General features: G+C 42.2%; 1 protein-coding gene across 3 annotated transcripts in view; it reads left to right on the top strand.

Annotated features, from left to right (window-relative positions):
* The window catches only part of TNRC6C (trinucleotide repeat containing adaptor 6C), a 108162-nt gene that overhangs the window by 77945 nt on the left and 4607 nt on the right, over positions 1–25610 (top strand). The window contains exons 6-21 of one of the 3 annotated variants that reach the window (XM_066587460.1): positions 5412–5618; positions 10917–11077; positions 11174–11254; positions 11847–11904; positions 12264–12409; positions 15030–15203; positions 15390–15536; positions 16530–16649; positions 17021–17104; positions 18045–18276; positions 21369–21539; positions 21942–22133; positions 22277–22420; positions 22524–22718; positions 22940–23010; positions 24118–24257. In XM_066587460.1, coding sequence (XP_066443557.1) covers positions 5412–5618; positions 10917–11077; positions 11174–11254; positions 11847–11904; positions 12264–12409; positions 15030–15203; positions 15390–15536; positions 16530–16649; positions 17021–17104; positions 18045–18276; positions 21369–21539; positions 21942–22133; positions 22277–22420; positions 22524–22718; positions 22940–23010; positions 24118–24257 — 2323 coding nt within the window. The remainder of the gene's footprint in view (positions 1–5411; positions 5619–10916; positions 11078–11173; positions 11255–11846; positions 11905–12263; positions 12410–15029; positions 15204–15389; positions 15537–16529; positions 16650–17020; positions 17105–18044; positions 18277–21368; positions 21540–21941; positions 22134–22276; positions 22421–22523; positions 22719–22939; positions 23011–24117; positions 24258–25610) is intronic. The other 2 variants (XM_066587461.1, XM_066587462.1) reach the window with 2 other exon arrangements.

Raw genomic sequence — 25610 nt, forward strand, 5'->3', positions numbered from 1 at the left:
GGCTTGTAGGAGCTGACACTTTAAGTAAGAGAAGCTGAGTATTGGGCCCAATGTCCATGGGTGGATTTCATTTGCGGAAGATCCGCAGTTCAAGCCGCCCCTATGCGTCAACACCTCAATTAACACATGCGGATTTGATTTCCGGATTCTGCATGCCAAAAACAAATTGCAGCATGCTCCATTTTAGCGCGTATTCTGTTCGGACGGCTTCCATTGAAGTCAACAGATGCCATCAGATCTGCAGGAAATGCGGGAGATTAGAAAAAAACAAACCATACTGCGCATGTCTGACGGTGAGTCGTGCGGACCATCCGCAGTACAGAAAATGTGAGGTACGCCGCTGCCATCACGATCTGCTTCCGCTGTGGGTTCCTGCATGTGGAATCCGACCCATCCATGGACATAAGGCCTTTTAAACTTGCCTTTCCTGCAGTCCCCTCATTGTGTGTTGCCAAAGCTGCTGCTGAAAGTCAGACTACTTCTGTATGCGCATAGATTGAGAACTAGTCAGGAAAGGGTAGGCATGAGGCTCGCCTCCCCAGACTCTGTCAGCTCCTATAATCCCATACGTTTTCCTCACAGGGCTCAGAGATGCTGACATTGGGTTTAATAAATGTAGGCCCTTGACTTCTATAGGGGGAAGGTGGATCCCTGCTACAGATCTGTATTCTCTGAAAAGTCAGCGGAGCCTAAAAATATCCATCTGTAATGCGACTCTGTTGACATCTCTGATGAAAATCCATATCTCTAGTCTTAGACCCCGTTGACTTCTGTGTAAAGAATACGAATCTCTAGTTCATGTTTTACAGTTTTTTTTATTCCCAAGCAAATTTAATTCTGTAAATTACAGTATTTTTCTATTGGCTGACTCACTTTAATTAAATGTAAGGCAACACTGAATGAAACAAGCTAATGAACTGCGCACTAAGGCCTTATTCACACTGCTGGATTCTGCCAGCCGTGGGATTGGATCCAAACCCAGAGCTTTCCATGCTAAATTTTTCTCTATTTTTCCACTCCATGTTTTGGCTTAATGAGCAAAACATACAAGTGTGAAAGGGGTCAAACTGATGAGAAAGTTTGTAGCAAGTCATTATGGGTTCACTCGCTCTTTATCCCTATGAGGAAACATGCAGCGGAGTTCTTATAGACCTGCTACAGGACGACATGTAGCCTTTACCGGGCATGTCTGTCTGTAGTGGAATCATCTCGGACATAAGTCAGTAAGGTCGGGATGGCCAGTGTATCAATGTCACCTCCATAGTGACACACCGGCTGTTTGTTCCCTCCTGAAAGCACTGGCAGGATTAGAGAAAGGTAGATCTGCTTATTAAGATGCTACCTCTTTGTTCTTAGCCGGCTTAAGTGTCCTTCCCAAGCTGTTCTAAACAGTCTCGGCATCCATGCATCTCCGAAGACGTAAGGATCCCGTTGTTCTGTCCCACCTATCCGGTGTAGGACTCGCTGTCCAGTGCTAGAGTTTACAGTAAATTCCACAGTTGTTCTAGATGGCGGGGTACCTAATCTAAAATAATAGCTGACGGTGTTTGTTAGTCATTGGATCTCCATAACTAGACCAAGTGGTTTACAAGAAATACTGCCGCCGGCAGGAGCAGCTATCTGTGGCAGGATCTTTACATATACAAACGCTTCCCTGTTCTGATTGGTCTTATTTGCGCTAAGGCTGCTTTTACACAGGCAGACTTTCTGTCTGGAACCAGTGTTGATCAACGGTATTGGCAGGACGATTGGTGCTTGCTCTTTCCGTTTATATGCAGTAAGGCCGGTTTTACATCTGCCAGTTGTCCCGTGTAAAAGTCCCCTTACGTGGTCGGCGGTACATTTCCGGTTTACACAAGGGAGATGCGCTGTCCATAAATGGTGATTATAAAGGAGTGTTTTCATCTTGTACATTTGTGATATAATCACAGGATATGCCATAAATGTCTGAAAGATACCAGTCCCACCTCTAAGACCCTCACCTATGGCAAGTACCTCTCCAGATTTACTGCTGCGGTTAACTGGTGGTCAGGACTAAGGAAACGGCTGTATTGGCTATTCAATCGGAGTTACAGAAACGGTGTACGGTAGTTATTGTGCAGCCCAGCAAGCTGCACTGATCTCCGAACTCGGAGAGCTGGGAAAACGGCGTAGATAGTTTTGCTACACGGCTTCAATAACTCCTACTCACGTCTATGGGAGTTACGGAAACCGTGTAGAACAAACAGCACAGCTGCTTCCAGCCACTGGTAGCCATGTTGTATGGACTGCTCCCATCCCTGCCATGCTTGGCTGCAGTGGAAATATCCCTTCAATGTTGGCATAAAAGATGCAATCGGCCAACCGCATTTACTCGTTTGTCAGCTGACCACTGGGACGTTTACATGGGGCCATGAATAGGAGCGAGCATTCATACGATTAACGGCCAGTTTCTGGCGTAAATGATACATAAATGTATTGGTCCAGGCCGTCCTTACACCCTTTTCAGGAAACTAGTGGATGGCAGCGCAAAGGACCAAAAGTTAAAAACGTTTTGTGCAAGCCTTGCACACAAATTTGCAACTTTTTTAAATACCAAAAACTGGCGTAAAATGTTTTATAAACTGCCCCCGTAGTTTTAAGAATTTCATCGTTCATATGGCTACACAGAAAAATGCAACAGTTGCTGCTAGATGACATTTTAGTCAATGGCTATAGACCAAATATTGGACCTCTTTAAGCTGAAGGGCAGCCTAGATTTGTATACGTCAGATGTGGAGATAAGGGAGGACCGAGTTCTCTTTCTGGGGATATACTATAGTAGGCAAGTGGTTAGGAGGGGGTCTTGGGCCGGGCTACGTTGGTCGGCATAGGTCCGATTCTATTAGGTTTGTAGGGCTGGTGAGAGGCAGATGGCATAGGGAAGGAAATGTGAGCGTGAGGAGGTGATTAGAGGGGTAGAGAGAAGGTCACGCACAGAGCACAGGTCATGTGCTAGCCGAAGATTAGTGATCAACGCTGTCCTGGAGGCTGAGCCGTGCCCACAGCTGATGTCTTAAACACCATTGAAATGCTGGTTTGTTACAGAGGCGTACAACGCATATATCTACAGCAATCAGGATTTTTTTTTTGCCTTGCGAAGAATCTGCAGGTTCTATTCCCGTACGAAACTCTCACAAAAACAGAACATGCGGTGACTTTTAAATCGCCCGTGTAAATACATCCTTTACAAATAATTGTATTTTGTGCATCTCAAAACACACAAAACTTGCATGATTTCCGGCGCCATCTGCACTACAGATCTGGACAGGTACACAGGGGTCACCGGCTGGGCACAGGGTCAGATTCCGCAGCAGAATCAGACCCGGCTGTGTGCAGGTGACTTAAGGCCTGTCTCGCATGAACGTATTTGCGCCGCATTTGCAAGCGCGATACTCAGTGAATAGATCCCATTGATTTCATTGGGTTTGTTTTACAGAAGTGTATCTTATGTGCACATCTTGTTCACACAAAAAATACACACCATTGTCTGGCTGACTGCATATCTTTAGGGCTTATGGCAGTTGCGCCTGCCCTACGGCGATTGTGCCGGTGGCAATTGTGCCTGCCTTATGGCGATCGTGCCTATGGTGACCATGTCTGCTTTGCAGACTATCCGGTATTGCATTTTTGGCTTTTTCGGTGAATAATGTCTTCGTTGTTTTCCTCATCTCTGTGATTTTCCAACATTTTGATTTGCACATTTAGGCAGTGCGGAGCGAGGCGAAGTGGATTTATTTAAGCATTAAGTTCATAAATAGATCTAAAAATGTACTTGTTGACATGTGCCGGAAATGGGCCCCATTTTGGCATGTTTTACAACAAGGTCAAGGCGCAATCACATTAGTATATCTGCTCCATTGTAGTAATGTCCGTTTTTCCTGCACAGTTGAAGTTCTTGATCTACCACAAAGCTAGAGAAAAAGCATAACCAAGTACGGCTCGTAGGCTAGACTTTATAACTTGGGGCTAAAGATGTGCATCTTTCTAGTTCTTGAGTTAAGAAAGAGAAAATGCCAAGAAAATATCTTACTTACAAAGTGTTTTGTTTTTGCTTTCCTTCATTTATGTGGTCTAATTTTGTACATGACAGTAGATTTCCTGGAAATGTGTGACACAAAAATGAAATTATTGTTAATATTGGTAAAAATGTAAGTGCACTTGAATGTAAATGTTTTTTTTTTGTTTAGATGGCTAACCATCTTAGTATGCAAGTAACTAGGCTGAAAAAAGGCAAATGTCCATCCAGTTCAGCCTGTTTCCACCCCCTCTTGTTGATCCAGAGGAAGCCAATTTACCTCATTGGGGGGATGGGGGGTGGAATTCCTTCCCGACTCCATAATGGCAGGCAGAATAATCCCTGGTGGCTTTTTGCAGAGCTTGGAATCATGCCTAGAAAATGTGGTCTTCTCAAAGGCTGCTGGTTCTTTTTTTCTTGCCAGGCTTCTAAAGGCTGTCGACTTCAAATCTGCAATCTGTATATTTAAAACAGCCCTCCAGTCAGGGGCTCAAAGTTTTGATACTTCAGTACCATCACCGGATGATTACCGGTTATTTATTTTTCCTCAAATCTTGCTCCTTGGTTGATATTTTAATTCTTCTATATTAGGACAGAGCTGTGATCTGTGACTAGTTTAGCTACAGGGCCTAGTTTGAGGTAGTCTAGGACACACCCCCTGTCTCATCATTGGTTTAGGCTGCAGAGGAGGCAGTCTGAACCAGTGATGAGATGGGTGTGTCTCAGACTACAGACTTGGCATTGTAACTAAACTAGTCCCAGACCTCTGAATAGTGAGGAGCTAAAAATCTGCAAAAGACCAGGATTGAAAGAAAAATAAGTAGCAGGTAATCATCCTGTGGTGGTACTGACTTGTATATCAATTTTGCGCTTCTGACTTAAGGGTTGCTTTAGGTCCTGAGTAGAATGGCAGGTTATGCATAATGACACTGCCATAGTGACTTGACCCTACTAATGAAACCTAGAAAATGATTATCTAGGCACTAAACACTGCCTCCGTTCCTGAATATAGAAGTAAACTAAAGAAAAACCCTAAAATCAAATCAAAATGAGACAAAGTCCATCTGTGCCGTCACTATATATACTGCATAGAGCAGATTCACTATACAGGACATTCTTATGTAAGGTGTCCTTTATAAGCCCTGCAGAATGTAGCTTCTCCAAGCTCATAAAAATGGCTTATTTGTTCCAATCTTGAGCAGATGTTGCATACATAATGGCGTAAAGGGGCTGTCCATGATTAAACCCCTCCCCTAAGAAACCACTTCATGAGTTACGTTTGGTATTGCAGTTTAGTGTTCGTGATAAAGGACATTGTAATATTTGATATATTCATGTTGCTGCCATTAAATGAAATATTTTGTACGATTTGCAGGCTGGGGAGATATGCCCCCTGTCCACTCAAAGACTGAAGCCTCTTGGGGGGAACCTCCATCTCCATCTGCTGCAGTTGATAATGGGACTTCAGCATGGGGCAAGCCTCATAATAGTGGTTCGGGTTGGGTGGATGGCTCTGCGGAATCTCCTGGATCTTATGGAAGGACAAGTGCTCAGACTGCTGCCCCTGTGCTGTGCAAACCAGGTGCAAAGGACAGATATATATATTTAATTTTCATGTTAATGAAAAATTCAAGCTGCTATTTAAGTTTAGACTTCAAGGCTATTTTATTCAGCTAGTGTAACTACTTGGCAAGGGGCACAGTGCCTACATGCTTGGTATGTGTGCATACTGGGGATTCACTACAATAGACTTGTTTTTTATTTCTTTCATATATTAGCCAAACCCACCTCAGGGATGAGCGAGTATACTCGCTAAGGCACTACTCGCTCGAGTAATGTGCCTTAGCCGAGTATCTCCTGGCTCGTCCCTAAAGATTCGGGGGCCGCCGTGGAGCTGCGTGGGAGAGCGGGGAGGAACGGATGGGAGATCTCTCTCTCCCTCTCTCTCTCCCTCTCTCTCTCCCTCTCTCTCTCCCTCTCTCTCTCCCTCTCTCCCGCCCGCTGCGACTCACCTGTCAGCCGCGGCGGCTCCCGAATCTTCAGGGACGAGCAGGGAGATACTCGGCTAAGGCACATTACTCGAGCGAGTAGTGCATTAGCGAGTATACTCACTCATCCCTATTCACTAATAGTTTAACCCTTTCTTTCCTGAAACCTTTTTCGTTTTTACGTTGGAGTTCTTTTAACTTTGCCTTCCAAAAGTTATATAACTTTTTTTTTATTTTATATTTTTATTATATTTAAAGTTACCTGTAATGTAAAAAAAACAAAAATGTAATTGCAGAGTACTACTTTGGGTTTTGTTTTTGTGTCATTCATTGTGTGGTAAAAATAACTTGTTGACTTCATTGCAGGGGTCAATGCAGTTACAGTGATGACTAGTTTTTATAGTGTTTTTTTTTCTCTTCTTTTATTTTTGATACTTAAAGTTTTTTGTTGCTTTCTGCCGCTATAAAAAAAGGCCCTGATGATGGTATTAAAAAAAAAAATTGTGCATGCTCATATAAATGGATATTTGTTCACTTATTTCGTAGACATAAGTTCAGAAGTCAACACTATCCCTCAACAATTGTACGAAAAATACTTTTGGGAAGTAACCAACATTAAGCCTTCTTGGGTCACCCTAACAGTTGCTAGCAATCTGCCTATTGATGTAACAAGACTCATACGGTTAAATATTGAAGTGTTGAGCTTAGTGATTGCTGAAGTCTATACCGTACAATCACACAGGGTGAAGAATCTTTGTTTCTGGTGCAGAAAAGAATGTAGATCAAGCAAATACGGAGGACAACTCTTGGTTATGGGAATTGGTGAGATCAGATAGAGTTGCCCCTTCTCCTGCTTTAGAGGAAGAATTAAGAAGCCTACAGTGGGATTGACAAGATTTTTGCAGGTCATGAGGAAGATTTTGGTTATACTGGAGCAATTGAGCATCAGAACTATACTAGAGATCCATTTCCAGTTAGAGAGAGAGATCGGCATATTTTGTCAGACCTTTTTGAGGAGGTTAAGGAACTGATAGAGAAATTATTACATGGGTAAGTTATAAGAGAGCAACAGTCCATAGGCATTTCATTGGTTAGAGGGGGAAAAAAAAGATGGATCTTTTTTCGATTTTTGCATTGACTACAAACTGCTACATGGTTGCACTCATAGGGATGCCTATTCTCTTCCAAGTGTAGAACTATCACTTAGGCTAATTTCTTCACTACTTTAGACTTGGCCAGCGAATATTGGCAAGTACTAGTTAAACCAGAAGATATGAAGAAAACAGCCTTATCACCCCCATGGGACTATTTTAATGTATCCACATTTCACTTGGTTTAATGAATCCCATTGGTACATTTCAGAGACTAATGGAGCGTTCTTTGGATGATTTAAATTTTGAAATTTGATTTATCTGGATGATGTGATTGTATTCCCCTTTACGTTTGAGGAACACCTCCGTTTGGAAGCATTGCTGACTCGTTTGCTGAAATTTAGACTTCAATTGAAACCTAGCAAATGTCCTATTGCTCGAACAGAGATCTGTTACCTTCCGTGTTGATAACCTGACCCAGATATGTCTCTAGAGCCGGACAAAATGCAGGCTGTAACAGAGTGAACTTCAGGCAGTCACAGAATTGAGGGCTTTTCTAGGACTTGTCGGGTATTATCGAAGATACATCTGTAACTTATCCAATATTGCATCTACTTTTGAACTAACTGTTATGCGGACATCCTACTACTTGCAGAAAAGCTAATTCTTCTTGAATAGATGAGAAATGGGGTGAAACATAAAAACAAGCCTATAGAGAATTAAAAGAATGTCTCATCATTGCACCTATTCTTGCATTTGCGGACCATAACTTTCCATTTCATTTATACGCTGATCCTAGTCTGAAGGAACTAGGAGCCATCCTTGCGCGAAGAAGAAAGGGTTATTGCCGATGGTAGTTGAAGTTTTTGACCATCTCAAAGAAACCCAGCAAACTATAGTTTTTGTTTTGTTTTTTGTTGGAACTCTTGGTATTGGTATGGGCTATGACAGTACGTTTTGCTAAATATTTCACTGGCAGTTCAGTTGACATTCATACAGATGGCCCACTGGCATACTTAAGAGTAAACACAGTCCTATTAGAAGCTTTAGAACCGTGATGGATGGCACACTTAGCTGGAGTTGACCAACGTATCAAACTTTATTAACCTGGACACGCAAACGCTAATGCTGATGCCCTTTTCAAGAAATCCCTGTAGTAATCGAATGGGAGATCCATATACCAAGCTGGAAGAAATAAAAATCCCCAATTGCGCATTATGTCATCGGACAGTGTGAAAACCCATTGCAAATCTATACACCTATCAGAATGGATCCCTAAATAACAATAGAATAGTACCTTCCACTATTGAATCGATGGCTAAGAAAGCCAATCCATCCTAATGCAGATGAAGAATCTCAACTCACAAATGGAAAACTAACCATTTAGCGACAATAAGTCCAAACTGTTCATCAAGAATGGCCTCTTGGTCTCAAGGAGAATGTACTTTTTGATACATCATGAGATCTGAAAACTGTTACCAAAAATGGTTTTTCTGCTGTCTGTCTATTACAAAATGAGATTATGTTTGTACAGACAAAACTACAGCTCAAGTTCGAGATTACTTTTACTCTCCTTATCACGACAACCATGTGATACTAATGTACAAAACGGGTCCTAATTGGGTCCTAAATAAAGCCACTGAACAATTTCAACTCCAACAAGTGATTTGAAACTGGAGAACCTTTTTGAGCTAATGACTATTGGCTTTTTGACTGTACACAATTGACTATGGCCATAAATATGCTACGGTCTGTGTGGATCACTTCCCAAAATTTGCTATACTACTTCCTACCATTGAACAAACAGCAAAAACTACAGTACAGCATCTCTCGGTTAATGTAATCAGGTCCTATGGATGTCCTTGATTGGATACTTTCCAATCAAGGTCCAAACTTTCAGTCACAATTTATACAAGAACTATGTATATAGCACGGAATTCTGAAAATCGCACAGCTCTCCCGATCATTCTCAGGAAAACGTGAGTTTGTGAAAGATTTAAACAAACCCATTTAAATCTCATCAGGATATTGGTTGAAGAGGATCATGAACGTTGGCCTGACATCCCATACCAGTTGTTGTTTGGGCATTCGTCTCAGTTACCACTACCATAACTTATAGAACAACCAGAAAGTAATGACTGCCAGACAGTCCATCAGACTGGATTCAAGAACATCAAATAATAAAACAGGACACTAATCTTATTAAATGACGACTATTACCAAAGACGCATTTATTACCAGGTAAACAAGTCCTCATACTGAATAGGAGTGCCCAAAGGGCAGGTACGCTAGAAACTGGATGGGAAAAGGACCCATACATTATCGTACATCAGATGGATTAAAACTTGCCAGTATATGAAATTCGACTAGTGTGGAGACGAACCTACTCTCAGGGTACATAAAAACCTATTATGGCATCATACCCTACCATTAGAGATGTCAAAGGAACTTTATTTCACAGAAGCTCCCTCCAGTTTGCCTGAACAACATTTGTAGGAGGACCGGTGGGTTGTATTACCTACAGAGGGAGATTCGAGAACAGGTTCGTCAGCAGTTCTGCCAGCACCTCCCTTGGAATCTCTCGATCCAGCTAGAAGTACACGAGGTCTGCTACCAAGTAGCCTTCAGGTCTATGAACTCTAGTGCATAGGACTGTACTTCTTAAATGTATGGGAAGAAATGTAATGGGTGGTTATATTTATAATCTCCATGATCAATACATAGTGTCACTGATTAATGTACTGATCTTACTAAGCTACAAGTTACCTGATAGCTGGAAAGATGGCTACAGGTAGCTAGTACGGGTGGAGAAGTGGAGAGTAGTGCTGTGGAGCGAGAGAAGCCTTCTCCCAGCGCAGCCAGATAGTCTTGCTGACAGGCTGAGCTATAAGCTAGCGGGAGGGTGAGCTTCTGCAGTGCCGATGAAGGTCCTGCGCTCTCTGATGTACAGAAGAGACCTGTTGGCACTGCTGGACATCGGGGTCTCTGGCTGACAGCCAAGTGGTGTGATTAATTGCCTCTGACTGCTGGCTCTTCGTATTGGTTCAGAGCAGACGATCTCCTAGGGCCTCTGTCCCCAGACAGGAGAGGTGGGGTTCATGAAGTGATGTCAGCTGAGGCAGCGCTGTGAGGAAGAGGTTCTGGGGTGAGGAGTACCTTGGGAGAGGAAGAGAAAGCTATGGCATGCTGTAGTATCAGTGACGTTCCTGGCAAATTGTAACACTAACATTTATTCTGCTGCCCTCTGAGGAATTCTATGAGAGAGACTTCACCCCATTGTAGTTACCAGTACTGAAGGCTATACATTCTGAGAGGGAGAGTTTATCCTATTAAAACTGTTTATAGTCAAATCTGACCAAGACCACCATCAAAATATCTGTTCACCATCATCTGGAGTCCCTTGCATTATGATTAGTAGTAACAGTCACACGCCACGTCAACAAGTCATCACAGTAGTTCTGTGAACGATCAGACAGGGACCCGGGAAGGGTTGGCATGAAAGTGGTGGGGATTGGTGAGGTATTACTCATTTTCCTATTTTATAGCATTGTAAGCTGTTGGTAAGAAACTATTTTTTTTTTTTTTTTTTTGTTCCATGATGTCAACAGCAACTCTAATTACTAGGATTAGGCGGAGTCCAGGCCCTTTATGGTGGTTGTATATGTACTAGCTAGATTCATTTACATGTAGACTTTATTTTTTGTTTTTCTTAAATGCATCATTATCTAATAGTCATTATATTAGACAGACCCTAGAAAAAATATACATGTCTTATGTTTGATTTTGGTTCCCCAATTGTAGCTCCAAAATCTATGCAAGAAAGCTGGGGAAGTGGAGGAGAGGAAGTTGGCCTCAGTCAGTGGGAGGATGAAGAAAATGATATGTGGAATAATGCTGCTTCCCAAGACAGTAACTCCTCCTGCAATTCTTGGGGCAATGGTCCCAAGAAAGGACTTTCAAAGGTGTGTTTGCAAGCACTTTAGCAACACTTTTTTTTTTTTGTTAAAACCTCCTTTTGCGAATTTAAGTTACCTTTTTTGTCATTTCTACTAAAACAGGGCATGAAGACCCCAAATAAGTCTGATGAGGCCTGGATTATGAACCGATTGACTAAACAGCTCACTGATATGGGCTTTCCGGTGAGTTTTGCTAGAAATTTCTAACATTTAAAGCTGGAGAATGCTTGAAGGGGTTGTCCCACCAGTAGAAGTCATACCTTATCCAATTGGTCAAGCTACTGACTAGCTTCTGGTTGCTGTGGCAAACTATCGCCCCTCCCTCCCCCCGCGCGATTATGCCGATGTTGCAGAGGGAGTCTGCTCACTTTACACGGCGTGTTATACTTTGATCGTGGAATATAAGAGGTTAATGTCAGGGATCAGTGTTCTCACCAATCAGCAGGAGGCTAGCTGTCAGTCACAGCCGGCTTCCACAGCGGATTGGTGCGTACTCTGTGCCATCCATAGGACATAAGTTTATGTCCTGTTACGCTAAGTATAACCCAACCAGGAGGTAAACTTGCATGGTGTGGCACTAAGGGGTTAACACAAGGTGTTGGTCAGCTCAGGGGTTTTCTAGCATTAGCTTCCTACTAGAAAGCCTAATCTAACCTTTCAGAATTGGTTTTAAAAAAAAGAAACTTTTTTTTGTCTCTTTTGACTTGATGGAATTGAACATTGTTTAACATTTTGCTGTTTATTGGTTGCTGAAGTTTAGTTTTATCCTTCACAGAAAGAGCCTGCGGAAGAGGCCTTGAAGAGTAACAACATGAACCTGGACCAGGCCATGAGTGAGTATTCCTAAATGATGAGGTGTGGTCATATAAACAGCTGCCTACTAAATGAGGGAGCTAATTGCAGAATGGTCTGGCACTTTGTATCCACAATATGTGGGAGTATACGCCAAGCAGCCACCCCCATCTATATCAAGAGGCAGTGTGAGTGTCTGTCTCATCGGTGTCCTGCACAGGTGTAATTAGCTCTCTCATTTGGTAGTCAGCTACCTGCATGGTGAGAGTAACGGCCGTTTTCTGTGATTGTTTTTAATTTTCTATATTTCCCCTTCTGTGATGTAACCCTGCAGCAAGTAACATTTTGAGAGATCTTGGTACTGCTGTGACTGTAGCTCTCGATATCCCTTACTTTCTAGGTGCTCTCCTGGAAAAGAAGGTGGAAATGGACAAGCGTGGATTGGGAATGGCTGACTATAATGCTATGGTCACCAAGCCCTTGAGCTGCCGCCCACCACCGATCTCCAAAGAGTCTTCCATGGACCGCCCCACTTTCCTAGACAAGGTAGTTGGAGAAAGGAGTCTTTGTTTTACAGTATAATCCAAACATAAGAAAAGAGGATGTATTTTTATTCTTGTCAAGTCAGAAGAAGATGAAGTTTGTAGTTTCTGAGGGAAAACGATGGTGTCCTTATCGCCACAAACAAATCCTCCTCATTATGGGATGGTAGATCGCAAACTAAGGTGGTATGTTAACAAGTCAGATCTTTTATTTTCTAACTGCCCTAAGGGGTGGGGGGGGGGGGCAGACTAGATTTTTATTGGCTACTTTAAAGGGGTTTTCCAGGCAAAATACTATTGATTGACCTATCAATAGTTGATAGGCCAAGGTCCCGAGTAGCAGATCCCAGGCAATCAGCGGATGAGGCGCCTGCTGTCAGCACAACAATACACACAGGGGTATGTAGCAGAAGCTGCTGCTCCGACCTGTGTAGTGGTCAGTGCTTGTTACTGCAGATATAGCTCTCATTGAAATAAGCAACAGTAGTTACAAGTGCTGACCACTACACAGATCAGAGCAGCAACTTCCACTCCTTACCCCTATGTGTAGTGGTGCTGACAGCGAATACGCAATTTAACTGATGGGCCAGGGTCCTGAGCGGCAAACCCCTGCGAATCAACTTCGGGATATGTCGTCAATAGTCTTTTGCATGGAAAACCACTTTTAAAAAGTTTTCATTTTGCTAGCTCCCCTTTAAAACCACAATAAACCCTTCTATTCTCTTTATCAGTGTACTGGCAATAAGGGCAGCATTCATTTTCCCTTCTCTTTTGCTTAACCAAAGACCTAAAGTATCAAGTAGCGCGTGATGTTGCCTCGGCAGCACGTCCTCCTCATTCCGTGCCAGCTTACAACTAGAATCCGCCAGCAATGAAAACATCCAGAGGACAATCTGTTTATAAATTTTTGATATTTTTTTTTTCAGGATGTTTTCATATTTTTTTGTATTTGGGGATGGGGGGGGGGGGGGTAGCAATATGTCTCCTGCAAATGCCACAGTACCCACCGCGTTCTCTTGTGTCATCCGGGCCGCTACATTCTGTAGGAATGGCTGCTAGGGATATTATTGGCCGGTGCTGTTTGTGCATTTGGCTGTGTCACAGACACTTGAGTTGGCTTCACAGTCTGATAAGACTTGATGTCTGCTGTCCTGCAGAATCTAGGTTGTGGGGGTGAAGCAAAGGATTAATGTTCTGCACAGTGAACAGCTGAGCAGCAGAAAAACACAAACTTCTGGCCATGTGCTTGTCTTCTCCTAAATGTCAGCAAAGCTATTAGGTCATGAGAAATCTCTGGTGACAGACCGATGCCGACTCTCCGAGTTGCAGTTAACGCTTTCTTGTATTCAGAGAGTAAGGAGGAGCTTGAAGATTGCAATTAAATAAAATGGATGATCTCAATCATGTGTCATCTGACATAATGAGATCCTTTTTTAGAATTCTAAATAGAAGCACAGTTACTTGTCTATGGCATGTCTAGTGCAGTGCTGTTAAACTATGGGAAGGTCATTTTAAAAACTTATGAAGGGTTCTTGGAGTGTGTTATAAATACTGAGGTGCCGCCTTTCATACTTAAGATTAGCCATTGTTGATATTTTAATGTTTAGTGTGATTAAAAAAAAAACATAGGGTGGGGTAATATCTCTCCTTAGAGGGAGCATCAAGAAGGTGAGTGAGGACTTATAAGGCTATCCATGCTCCTCTGGGTAAGATGCAAATAAGACAGATGGAACAATACCTCTGCAGCGCCACCTATTGGATGGCAGCATTCCTATAAAATCAATTCTTGACTTTTTATACAGGTCTGTAATGATTGGGAATTGAAAACCAAGCCACAATCCATACAGACAGTAGTTTCGGGGCTTTTGCCCCTCATCAGTGTGCAGTTGGGTGGTGCTGCAGAGGTATTGTTCCATCTCCCTTACTTAGGTAAAGTATATAAACATATGTTTAAGGCTGTTTTGCCATACTGCAAATAGTTTTAAGTTTTGTTATATCTTATTAGGCAAATCTGACCCTCACCTACCAACAGCCTAATTTAGCTTACTATGTTTAGAGACCTCTGTCCCCCAAAAATCTATCCGGTTAAAACCCTAGACAAGGAGATAAAGGATGCAGCTGAAGTTTATTATAGTCTTCTTGGCATTCTTTTATGCACTGGTTGTACTATATTTGAGCTGCAGTACTTTAGTACTATGGGAGCCTTGGCCCTAAAGGGTAACTAGACTGTTAAAAGGAAATTTTTGGCATGTCTGTACGTCCATCTTCAGGTGCCGAGAGGAATAGACAGGACGAGCAGGCAACTAGTTGGTCACAACAGACCCTTCATGTGAGTGATCAAGGGGGGTCTTTGTACCCGCACTCCCGCTGATCGAGATGTTTGACATGATACTCTGGCACATCAAGTTTTTTAAAAGTGCAGTTAAACTTTTGTTTTATTTGTTGCCCTGAAACCTCCTTGGCTCTTTAAAAGATTCCTGGACGTATTCTTATGGTAATAAATATTGGAAAGCTTTGTCTAAACACTTTGCTTTCTTTTTCTTTGTCAGTGACTGACTGTCTTGCTGCTTATTCAACTAATTTAATTTTGCCTCCTTTCTCTGGTGCTGATGGACCACCTCCAGCTCACCATCTCTCTCTCCAATCAGGATGGCGGCCTAATGGAAGAGCCCACTACTTCACCATTTTTGCCTTCACCAAGCCTGAAGCTCCCCCATCCAAATAGTGCACTCCCTAACCAGGCCATTGGTGGCATGACACCAGGCCTAAACATGCAGAACTTGAATTCCTCTAGACAGGTAATCTTAAGCCGTGGGTCAGTTTTTTTGTTGCATAACTTTTCCTTAACATTACAAAAGATTACAGAGCTGAATGGGCCCAAGGCTGAGGATTTACGCTTACCATTTAGGTGGAATTCTTGTGTATAATGATATCATCTGTATATACAATGCTCATATCTGACTAACTCTTTAAACTCCATATAGATACAGAGTGGCAATCTGGGCATGTTTGGCAATAGTGGAGCAGCACAAGCCAGGTCCATGCAACAGCCACAGCAGCCACCAGTGCAACCTCTCAACTCATCCCAGCCTAGTCTTCGTGCTCAAGTGCCTCAGTTTTTATCCCCTCAGGTTTGTCTGTTTTATTATACTTTTTTTTTTTTTAATCCCTGATTTTCTTAGTATCTTTAGATACAAACAGTCGACAACAGGTAATGGGATGTATTGTGGATATTTAAGGGTGCCCACAGGCAAATTTTATCTTAAATTGCCAGATTTGGCAGCATCGACTGACCATCTGATGTGTATGCGTGTCACAAAACTCTCACTAGAAGGCAGATGCCTGGGGAATGAATGATCAGGTATGTTAGATTTCAGCATGCCCTATCCATTTTGTTATGGAGGATACTGCGCCACTAGAGGGAACTTACTCCCTATTGATAACACATGCGTTCTCAACCAAGTGTGTACGGTGGAGTCGGGCGGAATAGTTGTTGGCTGAATGAGTATGACCGCTGAGAAACTCCAGCTCCATTCCTTTTCCTCCCATAACTCTGTAAGTATACAGTTAAATGTTAATACAGCAAAATCCACCTTGTGAAACCCTCTTCTTACATTCCACAAGTCTAGCAGCCTAAGATTTTCCTTAGTTTTCTTGGATTATTATTATAACCAGAGGCACCAGAAGAGATGAGAACTTGACGGTTCTGTGTGAATTGGCAATCGCCGATCATAGTGGCCAATGACCTCAATGACTGCTGATTGTCTTTCTCCTAAAAATATGGAGCCGAAGCGAACTCTGCTACTATCTATCCACTTGAGTTTGCAGTTCAGACGTAGTTTGTCTCTGGAATATCCCAGAGTCTAACAGGGTGTTCAGAATAATCATGTTCTATATTACACTTAATTGCTCTTTTCTTTTGACCCGTCTTTACTGATGATTGACAGTTCTGCTCATTGAATATGATTTATAAAGCTGCGAGTATTACTAGAAGCGACATCCTAATACTTTACACTCGATGTAAATCCTCCTCGCCAACTGTTAAGTAGTAACATATGGCAAGGACTTGTATTAATAAAGTACAAGTAAATCAAATGTTAGTTGTTCTCTTTATTACTCCGCAGGTTCAAGCACAGCTTTTGCAGTTTGCAGCAAAAAACATTGGTCTCAACCCTGCACTATTAACCTCGCCAATTAATCCTCAGCATATGACCATGTTGAACCAGCTCTACCAGCTGCAGCTGGTGAGTACTTATCATCATAATCATTGATGTTGACTAAAATATATCCTTTAGGGCGCTATTATACAAGCACCGCTTACGTTTGCCATTTACCCTTAATTGCCGGGCTGCACCTGGACTTGCAACTGCAGCCTTTAGTACACTTTGACATGAAAATCCCTCTTTACCCATGGGCAAATTGGAATACTGATACCAGGCAAAGTGTGCGATCTTCATATCCACACAAGGAAACGTAATTTACATATATTTCTAGAATTTGATTATTGGTTATTGAATCCATTTCTGAGACATGTGCCACTATTGAACAGTGCAGTGTATAAGCCCAATGTTTTCTGTGTTTTCTCCGCCCTGACCCATTTCTCATGCACCTGCAGGCGTATCAGCGTTTACAACTCCAGCAGCAGATGTTACAGGCTCAGCGTAATGTTTCCGGACCCATGAGACAACAGGAGCAGCAAGTAGGTCAAACCTGCTTATCTCTGTCCAGCTCTGTCTGTAAACTTGAGAGTAGGTTTTGATTGCCTATAGCTACAGATGCCTGTCTTGGCTCAGTCATTGCCATTTCCAATGAAATGTTCTTCCTACCTCAGTTTTTCTAAACTTGCCAAGTGAAAAGCAGACTCGTTATGAATAGAAGAGAAAGTAGTCTACTTCACTTTGTTTGAAGCTGGCCATGCTCGTTGCTGTTGGAAGAATGAACTTTTTGCTGCCAGCTGTCTCTCCCGACTCCCTCAATGTAAATGCATGCTCGACTTGGGATGAAGTGAGAAGTGACATCAGATTGTCAGCGGGTCCTACAATTATCAAATGGCTGTGGCCATTTATATAAGTTGTCAAACCTAATCATGTCCCTTTTATTAACTTGCTTTAGAACCGCCACTGCGAAGGGAAAAACTAAAATGCAGCCTTTTATTCCCAGGATCATTGGACACCACCTTTTTTAAAGGAGCTCTCTCATCACAGACAACCCCATTAATACGAGGGCGGTGGGGCTAATGCAGTACTACCTGGTAGCAGTTCAGACAAATTGCTGTCCATGATCCATTAGTATGGCCCTAGTCATATAGATTTAGCAAAAAAAAAATCTCTCGATGGGGATAATTTGCATGTTTTTTCTGGGGACGGGGAAGACCAGTGATTGGTTTCTCAGTCCTTAGTTATTCGGGGTGGTGGGTCTGCTGATGTCTGTATTGTCTACATACCCCAGAAAAAAGAGGGTTTTCCCATAGAGATAACACATTTGTATCAACAGCTGAATCTTCATCGTAGCAAAAATTTTAAAAATTTTACATTGCATTATAATCGTATTGCATGAACTTGTATCTGTTCAGACTTGTATATGTATTATCTTTCCTTGCATCGGTTGATACATTGTGCATCTCACTTTCTTTGTCATAGGTTGCACGTACAATCAATAACATGCAGCAGCAGATACAGCAACATCAGCGCCAGCTAGCCCAGGCCCTGCTTATGAAGCAGCAGCCTCCTCATCCTCATCCACCATTACATCCTCCTGCCGGCAAGTCAGCACTGGACAGCTTCACACCCCACCCAGCTGGCTCAAGTATGACTGACTTGCACACCAAAGAACAGCAGCCTTCTTCTAATACCTTCTCTCCATACCCAATTGGTATGAACTAAAATACAAGAACTGTTTTATATAGAGTTAGTTATTTTTTAAGTTGTCAGTTCTGCATGTTGTAGCCTTTAATTCCCCCTGAAGTAGGACTAAATGGTCTGTCAGAGTGCCGTTCAGGGGGGCTTGAAAAGCCGATCTGGTTCCCTAGATACTGGGACCTTCTGTTATGCTAAATAACTGAAAGGTTTCATTGATGGGACGGCCATGCTTTTGGAGGCTAGTGTTTCAAACAACACATTGGCAATTTCATGACCGTTTAGTTATTAGGACATTTTTATGATGCTCCAGTGTAAGGGGAAGCATCATGCATCACTTTACTTTAACCCCTTCCCGCTCTGTGTCAGAGGTGAGTATGAAGCAGGCTTGCAGGCTGAGCCCGCTTATAGGGGTTGTCTCGCGAAAGCAAGTGGGGTTAAGCACTTCTGTATGGCCATATTAATGCACTTTGTAATATACATCGTGCATTAAATATGAGCCATACAGAAGTTATTCACTTACCTTCCCTGCGCTGGCGTCCCCGTCTCCATGGCTCCGTCTAACTTCAGCATCTAATCGCCCGATTAGACGCGCTTGCGCAGAAGGGTCTTCTGCCTTCGGGTCTGTCCGGCAGCAGCGGTGTTCTGGCTACGCCCCCTTCTATGCATCATCGCGTAGCTCCGCCCCATCACGAGTGCCGATTCCAGCCTCCGATTAGACACTGAAGTTAGACGGAGCCATGGAGACAGGGACGCCAGCGCAGGGAAGGTAAGTGAATAACTTCTGTATGGCTCATATTTAATGCACGATGTATATTACAAAGTGCATTAATATGGCCATACAGAAGTGCTTAACCCCACTTGCTTTCGCGAGACAACCCCTTTAATACTAAGCGGGTACCGGCTGTTTCTGACAGCTGCTGATGGCTATGATCACAGCTGTTTGAGAGCTTACATGTGTGGCTAATTCTGCCCACTGCATGTAAACTCTCAGCAGGGGGCCACTAATTTACCATCAGCCCCCCTCATGATGTGATTGTGCAGTGCGATGGTTGCCGTGGCAACCCTGGGCCCAACCCTGCTGGAGAAATGCAAAAAATACTATATACAGCAGTACTGAAGTACTGCAGTATATTGTAAAAGTGATCACAGGTTCAAGTCCACTAAAGGGACTGAAAACAATAAAAAAAAAAAAAATAAACACAATTGCTATTACCACGTCCGAAAAAGCCCAAAGCAACACATGGTTTATTTCATAAGGGGGAATTCTGTAAAGACACAAAAAAAAAAAACACAATGCCAAAAAAACAAACTACAGCTCACCCTGCAAAAAATGAGTCCTCACACAGCTCCAGCAGCAGAGAAATAAAGTTATGGAGCACTTAATAGGACGACAAAAAGCCTTTTTTTTTTTTAATTTTAATGAAAGGGTTTTTTAACTTGACCATAAATATCGCAAAATCAAAACTCCCCAAATTGGCGCATTTGTCTTTTTCTATTACTTAAGTTTCCCAGTATATTATGGGGTACATTAAATGGTATTTAAAAATACAGCACATCCTGCAAAAAACAAGCCCTCATATGGCATTAAGAAAAAATGCGAGACTAAAGAAAACAAAAGCTAAAATTAAAAAAAATTGGCCGGTAGCTTAAAAGAATTGTTTCATCAGAAAATCGCATGTTGTATCAGTTTTTGTTAGTTTTTAGGAATTTAGGGTGTTTTTTTCAATTTTCCATTTCTTAATGTATATTTTAAAAAAACAAAAACTTAATGCTGCATTTTTATACTGAACTCCCCCTCATCCCAAGTCTTATAATAGACACTACCTGTTCTGTAGAGATCACTCTTTCAGTAGTCCTCTCATTATCACAGGGAGAATTATATAGAAAGTTAATAACTATATATTGATAACACAAAGGCACTGTCCGCAGTCTGTCATGGTAACAGCTCACCTCCTTCCACTTCCCTGCACAATGAGTTCAGCACAGTTCACAGAACATGCCTAGAAAAATCTCCCATAAGTCAATGGGTTCACTCCTGTCCATTGTGTGAATGACCCATATCTGCTGTAAAGCATATCCCTGAAGTTCAGACAAGATGGCCACCCCCATAATCATGTGCATGACAGTAGAATAAAAAGTTTAAAATCAGAAAATAAAGACACATTAGAAAAATAGAAAATGTTTCACTGGTATTCATTAGTAAAAAAAAATACTTGGTGATAAGGACGTGGCCTAGTTTAACTTTTAACATGTTAAGATGGCTTTCTGTGCCACAGCTAATTTGCCCTTTCAATGGCTTTTGCTGTTTTTAGGTAAGTGTTTCAGTGATGACCTTTCATGAAAAATGTTCACACTTAAAGGGTATCTATCTATCCTATCTATCCCATGTATCCCATCTATCCATCTTCTCGATACTTGCCTATTCCTCTCCAGGCAGTCTACTTACCGCACCTTCTCCCCATCGATCTTCTTCTGTCTCCTGCAGTCCACCTGGGTCACCTCACCTTCAGCTGGACGATTCTTCGTCTGCCGGTGACGAAGCGTCCATTAGAGAGTCTTCTTCCTGCAGGTCATTGTACGCTACATCACTAGCTGTTTCGCGGCGTTATTATAGGATCCCTCACAACGAGACTGCACGCATGCGCAGTCTCTGCATTAGCCAGACATAGCATCCGGCACTTCCTGCTAGGCAGTGAACGCTACCTCACCAGGACGTAGCCTAACGTAGCCTGTCGGAAGAAGACTGCAGTTGCATAACAGAAGAAGAAGAATCCAGCTGGCTTGCAGTGAGGTGACCCGGGGGACTGCAGCAGCCAGGAGAAGATCAGAAAGTAGACTGCCTGGGGAGGAATAGGTAAGTATTGATTTTTTTTTTGATTTTTTTTCTTTTTAAATGACAGAACCCCTTTAAGTTAAGATAAACTTGGCTACATCTGTATATTCCCTTTTGAGTATGTTTTTGGAAGAAAGCAGCCATGTTTGTTTGTTCATGTAAACCCCTTTAAATGCTGACCTTTTCAATAAGTTTAAAGCGAATAACTGCCTCCTAAGATGTCATAATTAAAGTACACTGCCTAATATAGAAACTGTTATCCTTCCATTCAGTTCCTGGATTAAATCCCACCATGAATGTAAGCAGTATGGACATGTCTAGCGGTCTGTCAGTGAAGGATACATCCCAATCTCAGTCACGTCTGCCTCAATGGACTCACCCCAACTCTATGGATAGCCTGGCAAACTCTTCTTCACCTCTTGACCCTAGCCCTGGCAAACCAAGTAAGACTACATTCATAATCTATATTCTGAGTTTAGATCAGCATTTTATTTTAACTGTTCTAGGTTTTCTGCAGTCTGTAAACGTGGAGCACACTTATCAGAACAAGTCCACAATACGTCATCATGGAATGATTAACAATTCAGTGTTTAACACCGCTCAATGTGTTGATTCCCATGTCATGTAATCGGTCCATTGAGCCATTTTTGCCTAATTGTCTTGGTGTAGTCACACATTGCAGACAACATGTACATCTGTGTAGTGATAAATAGGGAGACCTTCATATTGGAATAAGCATATACAGACATATGTTTGACCTACTTAGCAGTGTTTTAATATATTTCTACTGTAAGTAAATCTGGTTCCATGTTAATCCTTCTACCTTTTTTGGATTTTCTAATCAGGTAATCTGCCAGGGAACCTGAGCATTGGCCCTCCTGTAAAGCCATCTATAGAGGACTCCTACAGTCGGTACGATCTTCTCCCAAGCAGTGAATCGCCAACAAGTCCTCCTGTTGCTGTTCCTGATAGTTGGTCACGTGCCAAATCTGAAAATGAGAAAATCTCAAATGGATCCAGTATTAACTGGCCTCCTGGTGGGTATCTGGTGCCACAATACCAGGGTAGAGCAATGTTGTGCGTTTGAATAGTACATCCGTAAAATCTCAGTATATGGTATGGTGAATTGAGTGTGTGTATGTATTGTTTTAATTAAGCTAAAATGCTTATGTACCTGCAGAATTTCATCCGGGAGTGCCTTGGAAAGGACTGCAAAATATTGACCCTGAGAATGATCCAGATGTGACCCCTGGAAGTGTCCCTACTGGACCCACCATTAACACTACGATCCAGGATGTAAACCGCTATCTGCTGAAGAGTGGAGGTATCACAATATTTTTCTGCATCACTAGATACATTTACAACATATTTGCAAGGCGTAACCCTTGATTCAAGGTCTAAAGTGAAAACCTTTTATCCTTCCGTAGCAAAACTGTCTGATATGAAGTCCACATGGTCATCGAGCCCCATTTCCCACACTCAAGCGTCCTTGTCTCATGAGCTGTGGAAAGTACCTAGAAACACTACAGCCCCAACAAGACCGCCACCCGGGCTGACCAATGCCAAGCCTTCCTCTGCCTGGGGTTCAAACCAACTGGGCTGGACCAGCTCATACTCAACAGGTACAGATATGCCTTTGTTAGGTGTTTAGTGGATTTGAGTTCTCACTCACCTCCCATAATAATGTAGCAGCACTTTAAATTATCACACCATCATAAATCACAATCTCCAAATTGGATACTTTGGTACTGTATCTCACCGATTTGCCCTGGCTATCAATCGTAAACACTTCTTTCTTATTTTAATGTTCTAGCACTACTGACTTGTAAATTCACTATTTTAGGTTCAACTTGGAGCACAGACAGTTCGGGAAGAACTAGTAGCTGGCTGGTTCTGCGCAATCTTACACCACAGGTACCGAAATACAACAAATTAAAATGTGTAATGCTGTGTATGGTGAAGTGTTGCAGTAAAGATATAGGTATACAGCGTGTAATGGAATATAAAATATAATATAGAGCTTTGGCTGTATGGCTTGCTGTCAGTCAAGTCACTATATTTGTGGTAATTTTACGCATCATTACAACCTTCCTGCTGAAATACTTATGAATTGTACAGGTATTACAGAACCTCCTTAAATTGCCATATAGTGGCACCATAGAAGCAATTTGATGGGGCATGCCACAGTCCTGTGTATATATATTTGTTTCCACCTTCGTGGATTCACCCTAGGTTCATCAGGAAAAAACCTTCAATGTATCTCCATATAAAATGGATTCCAGTCAGATACAATTATGGCCCCATGTCAGGCTATAGTTGCTACTACTTGGATCTGTAAGTGTATGTTCATACATCAGATTTTTGATTGGTAATCGTAGTTCAATCTGCATCCCATTACTCTCAGTGGGAATCTGCATTGTAGTCTTTGCACAGTTTTTTTTGTTTTGTTTTTTTAAAACCTGTGTGCAGAAAATATATTCACCTGTCACTACTTGATTCGGATTCTGTGTCTTTTCCACATAGATTCCACATCAGGAATTCTGCACACAGTTTTGCCCATTGAAAAGGGCTAAATCCACGCGCCAAATATTTGCCTCGGCTCCGTTACAGACTTCTGCCACTGTTCTTAGTGGAATTTGATGCAGAGTTTTTCATATGGCTTCCGCCTATATGTGAATATACCCTAATACAGGCATTTAGAGCAGGCCTGTTTGGATCCTGTCTTATGAAAGCCGGGACACCTTTCACAAAATTTTTTTTTTTTTTTTTAAACCTGAGGTTTTAAAGCTACATATACAGCTTGCATACAGAGCCATGAGTACGGAGCTATCCTACAGACTGATACTTGGTTATTGTGCCATGGGATTATATTCCAGGATGTAGACTGCATAAAGAATGCATTCCATGGAGTGAAAAGTTGTGACAGCGATCTCTAATGGTTTAATACTGAGAGAGCTATTAGGGGTTGGTTAGTTCCTAATTCAGGCACCCCAAATCTGATGATGCTCTCTTATAAAACAGATTGATGGTTCTACACTGAGGACGCTCTGCCTGCAGCACGGCCCTCTGATAACATTCCATCTGAACCTTACTCAAGGCAACGCTGTGGTCAGGTACAGCTCAAAGGAGGAAGCTGCAAAAGCCCAGAAGTCCCTACATATGTAAGTGTGTGATTATTAGTTTTCTTTTGTAATGATGTTTTGTTAAAGGGGTTTTTCTACGACATCAGTATTGATGACCTCATTCTTGGAATAGGTCATGTTTATCAAATTGGTGGGGTCCGACGCTTAGGATCCCTGTCGATCAGCTGCCTGAAACGCCCACAGTGCTTGGGTGAGCGCCCATGTCATTTCACTGTTTTCTATATTCCAGGCACAGTGCTGTACACTTTCATAGTGGCTGTGCCTGGTATAGCAGCTCAGTCCTATTCACTTGAATGAGACTGAATTGCTATCAGGCTATGTGACCAATGAATGGGAAGGTATAGTCTGAAAAGTGCCGTAGGTTCTTCAGTCAGCTGATCAGTGAGGGTCACAAGCAGTCACTGATCAGATATTGATGAAATATCCTTAGGATGGTCATTAATACTTTTAGTCCTGCTTATAAATGTATTCTCTGAAGGCATGTCTTTTATAACTGTCATCTTGGAGAGATTATTGGGTCATGATTTCGATTTATTCTTCAGGGTTTTATGTGGTCCAGACAGTCCTTAATTAAGAGTGCCACTGTTTCTGGGAGGGAAAAAACAATTTTCTTTCTTTTCTAATCCAGCACAGTCCCTTTTTAAAGGGGCCTATGGTTAACACCTTTGAGCCCTATAAACTAAGTTATGAGGTTCAAAGGTGAGAGAACGGGATGGGATCTTTCATACTTGCTGAGCACCCCTTTCAGCTCTGTGTGACCGCCAGCAGCTTGACTGTTCCTGCACGCACACTCAGCTCTATGGGAGGTGCACGCGCAGAATAAGTCAAGCTGCTAGTTCACAAGGCTGGAACGAGGCAATCAGTGAGTATGAAAAATGCCTCCCCGGACTCTCCATTTCCTCATTTATAGGACTTAAAGGTGATGACAGGTTCCCTTTAAAGACCTACATACATCCTTGAAGTACCCCACACCATGTCATGATAGCATGCTGTGGTGAGTGAGTCATTTCCCCAAACCACTGTCTTATTGAGAAGAGGGGGCATGTGCACAGGAGTGGTGCCATAACTTGTGAATGCCAGAAGAATTCTACCGCCATGTCTTTCAATTCTGGCATTTATTTTTTAAAGTATTTTTTCATCCCCTCTTCTTGAGATAGAAATCTAAGTTATTGAAGAAGTCCTCTTTACCACTGGAAACTTTAAACTTTTTTCTCAAAAAAAATACAGGTTCGTTATGGTTAAAGAAAATTAAGACTTTTGGAGTTGGGTGGCACAAAAATTGTTTAATGATATTTAAACAAAAAAAAATAGCCCCCCTTAATGCCCAGACTAGACCGGGTCCACAAGGGGTTTCTGAATATGCTAACTCAA

Source organism: Eleutherodactylus coqui, chromosome 13 (genome assembly GCF_035609145.1).
Source record: "Eleutherodactylus coqui strain aEleCoq1 chromosome 13, aEleCoq1.hap1, whole genome shotgun sequence".
NCBI classification, from domain to species: Eukaryota; Metazoa; Chordata; class Amphibia; order Anura; family Eleutherodactylidae; genus Eleutherodactylus; species Eleutherodactylus coqui.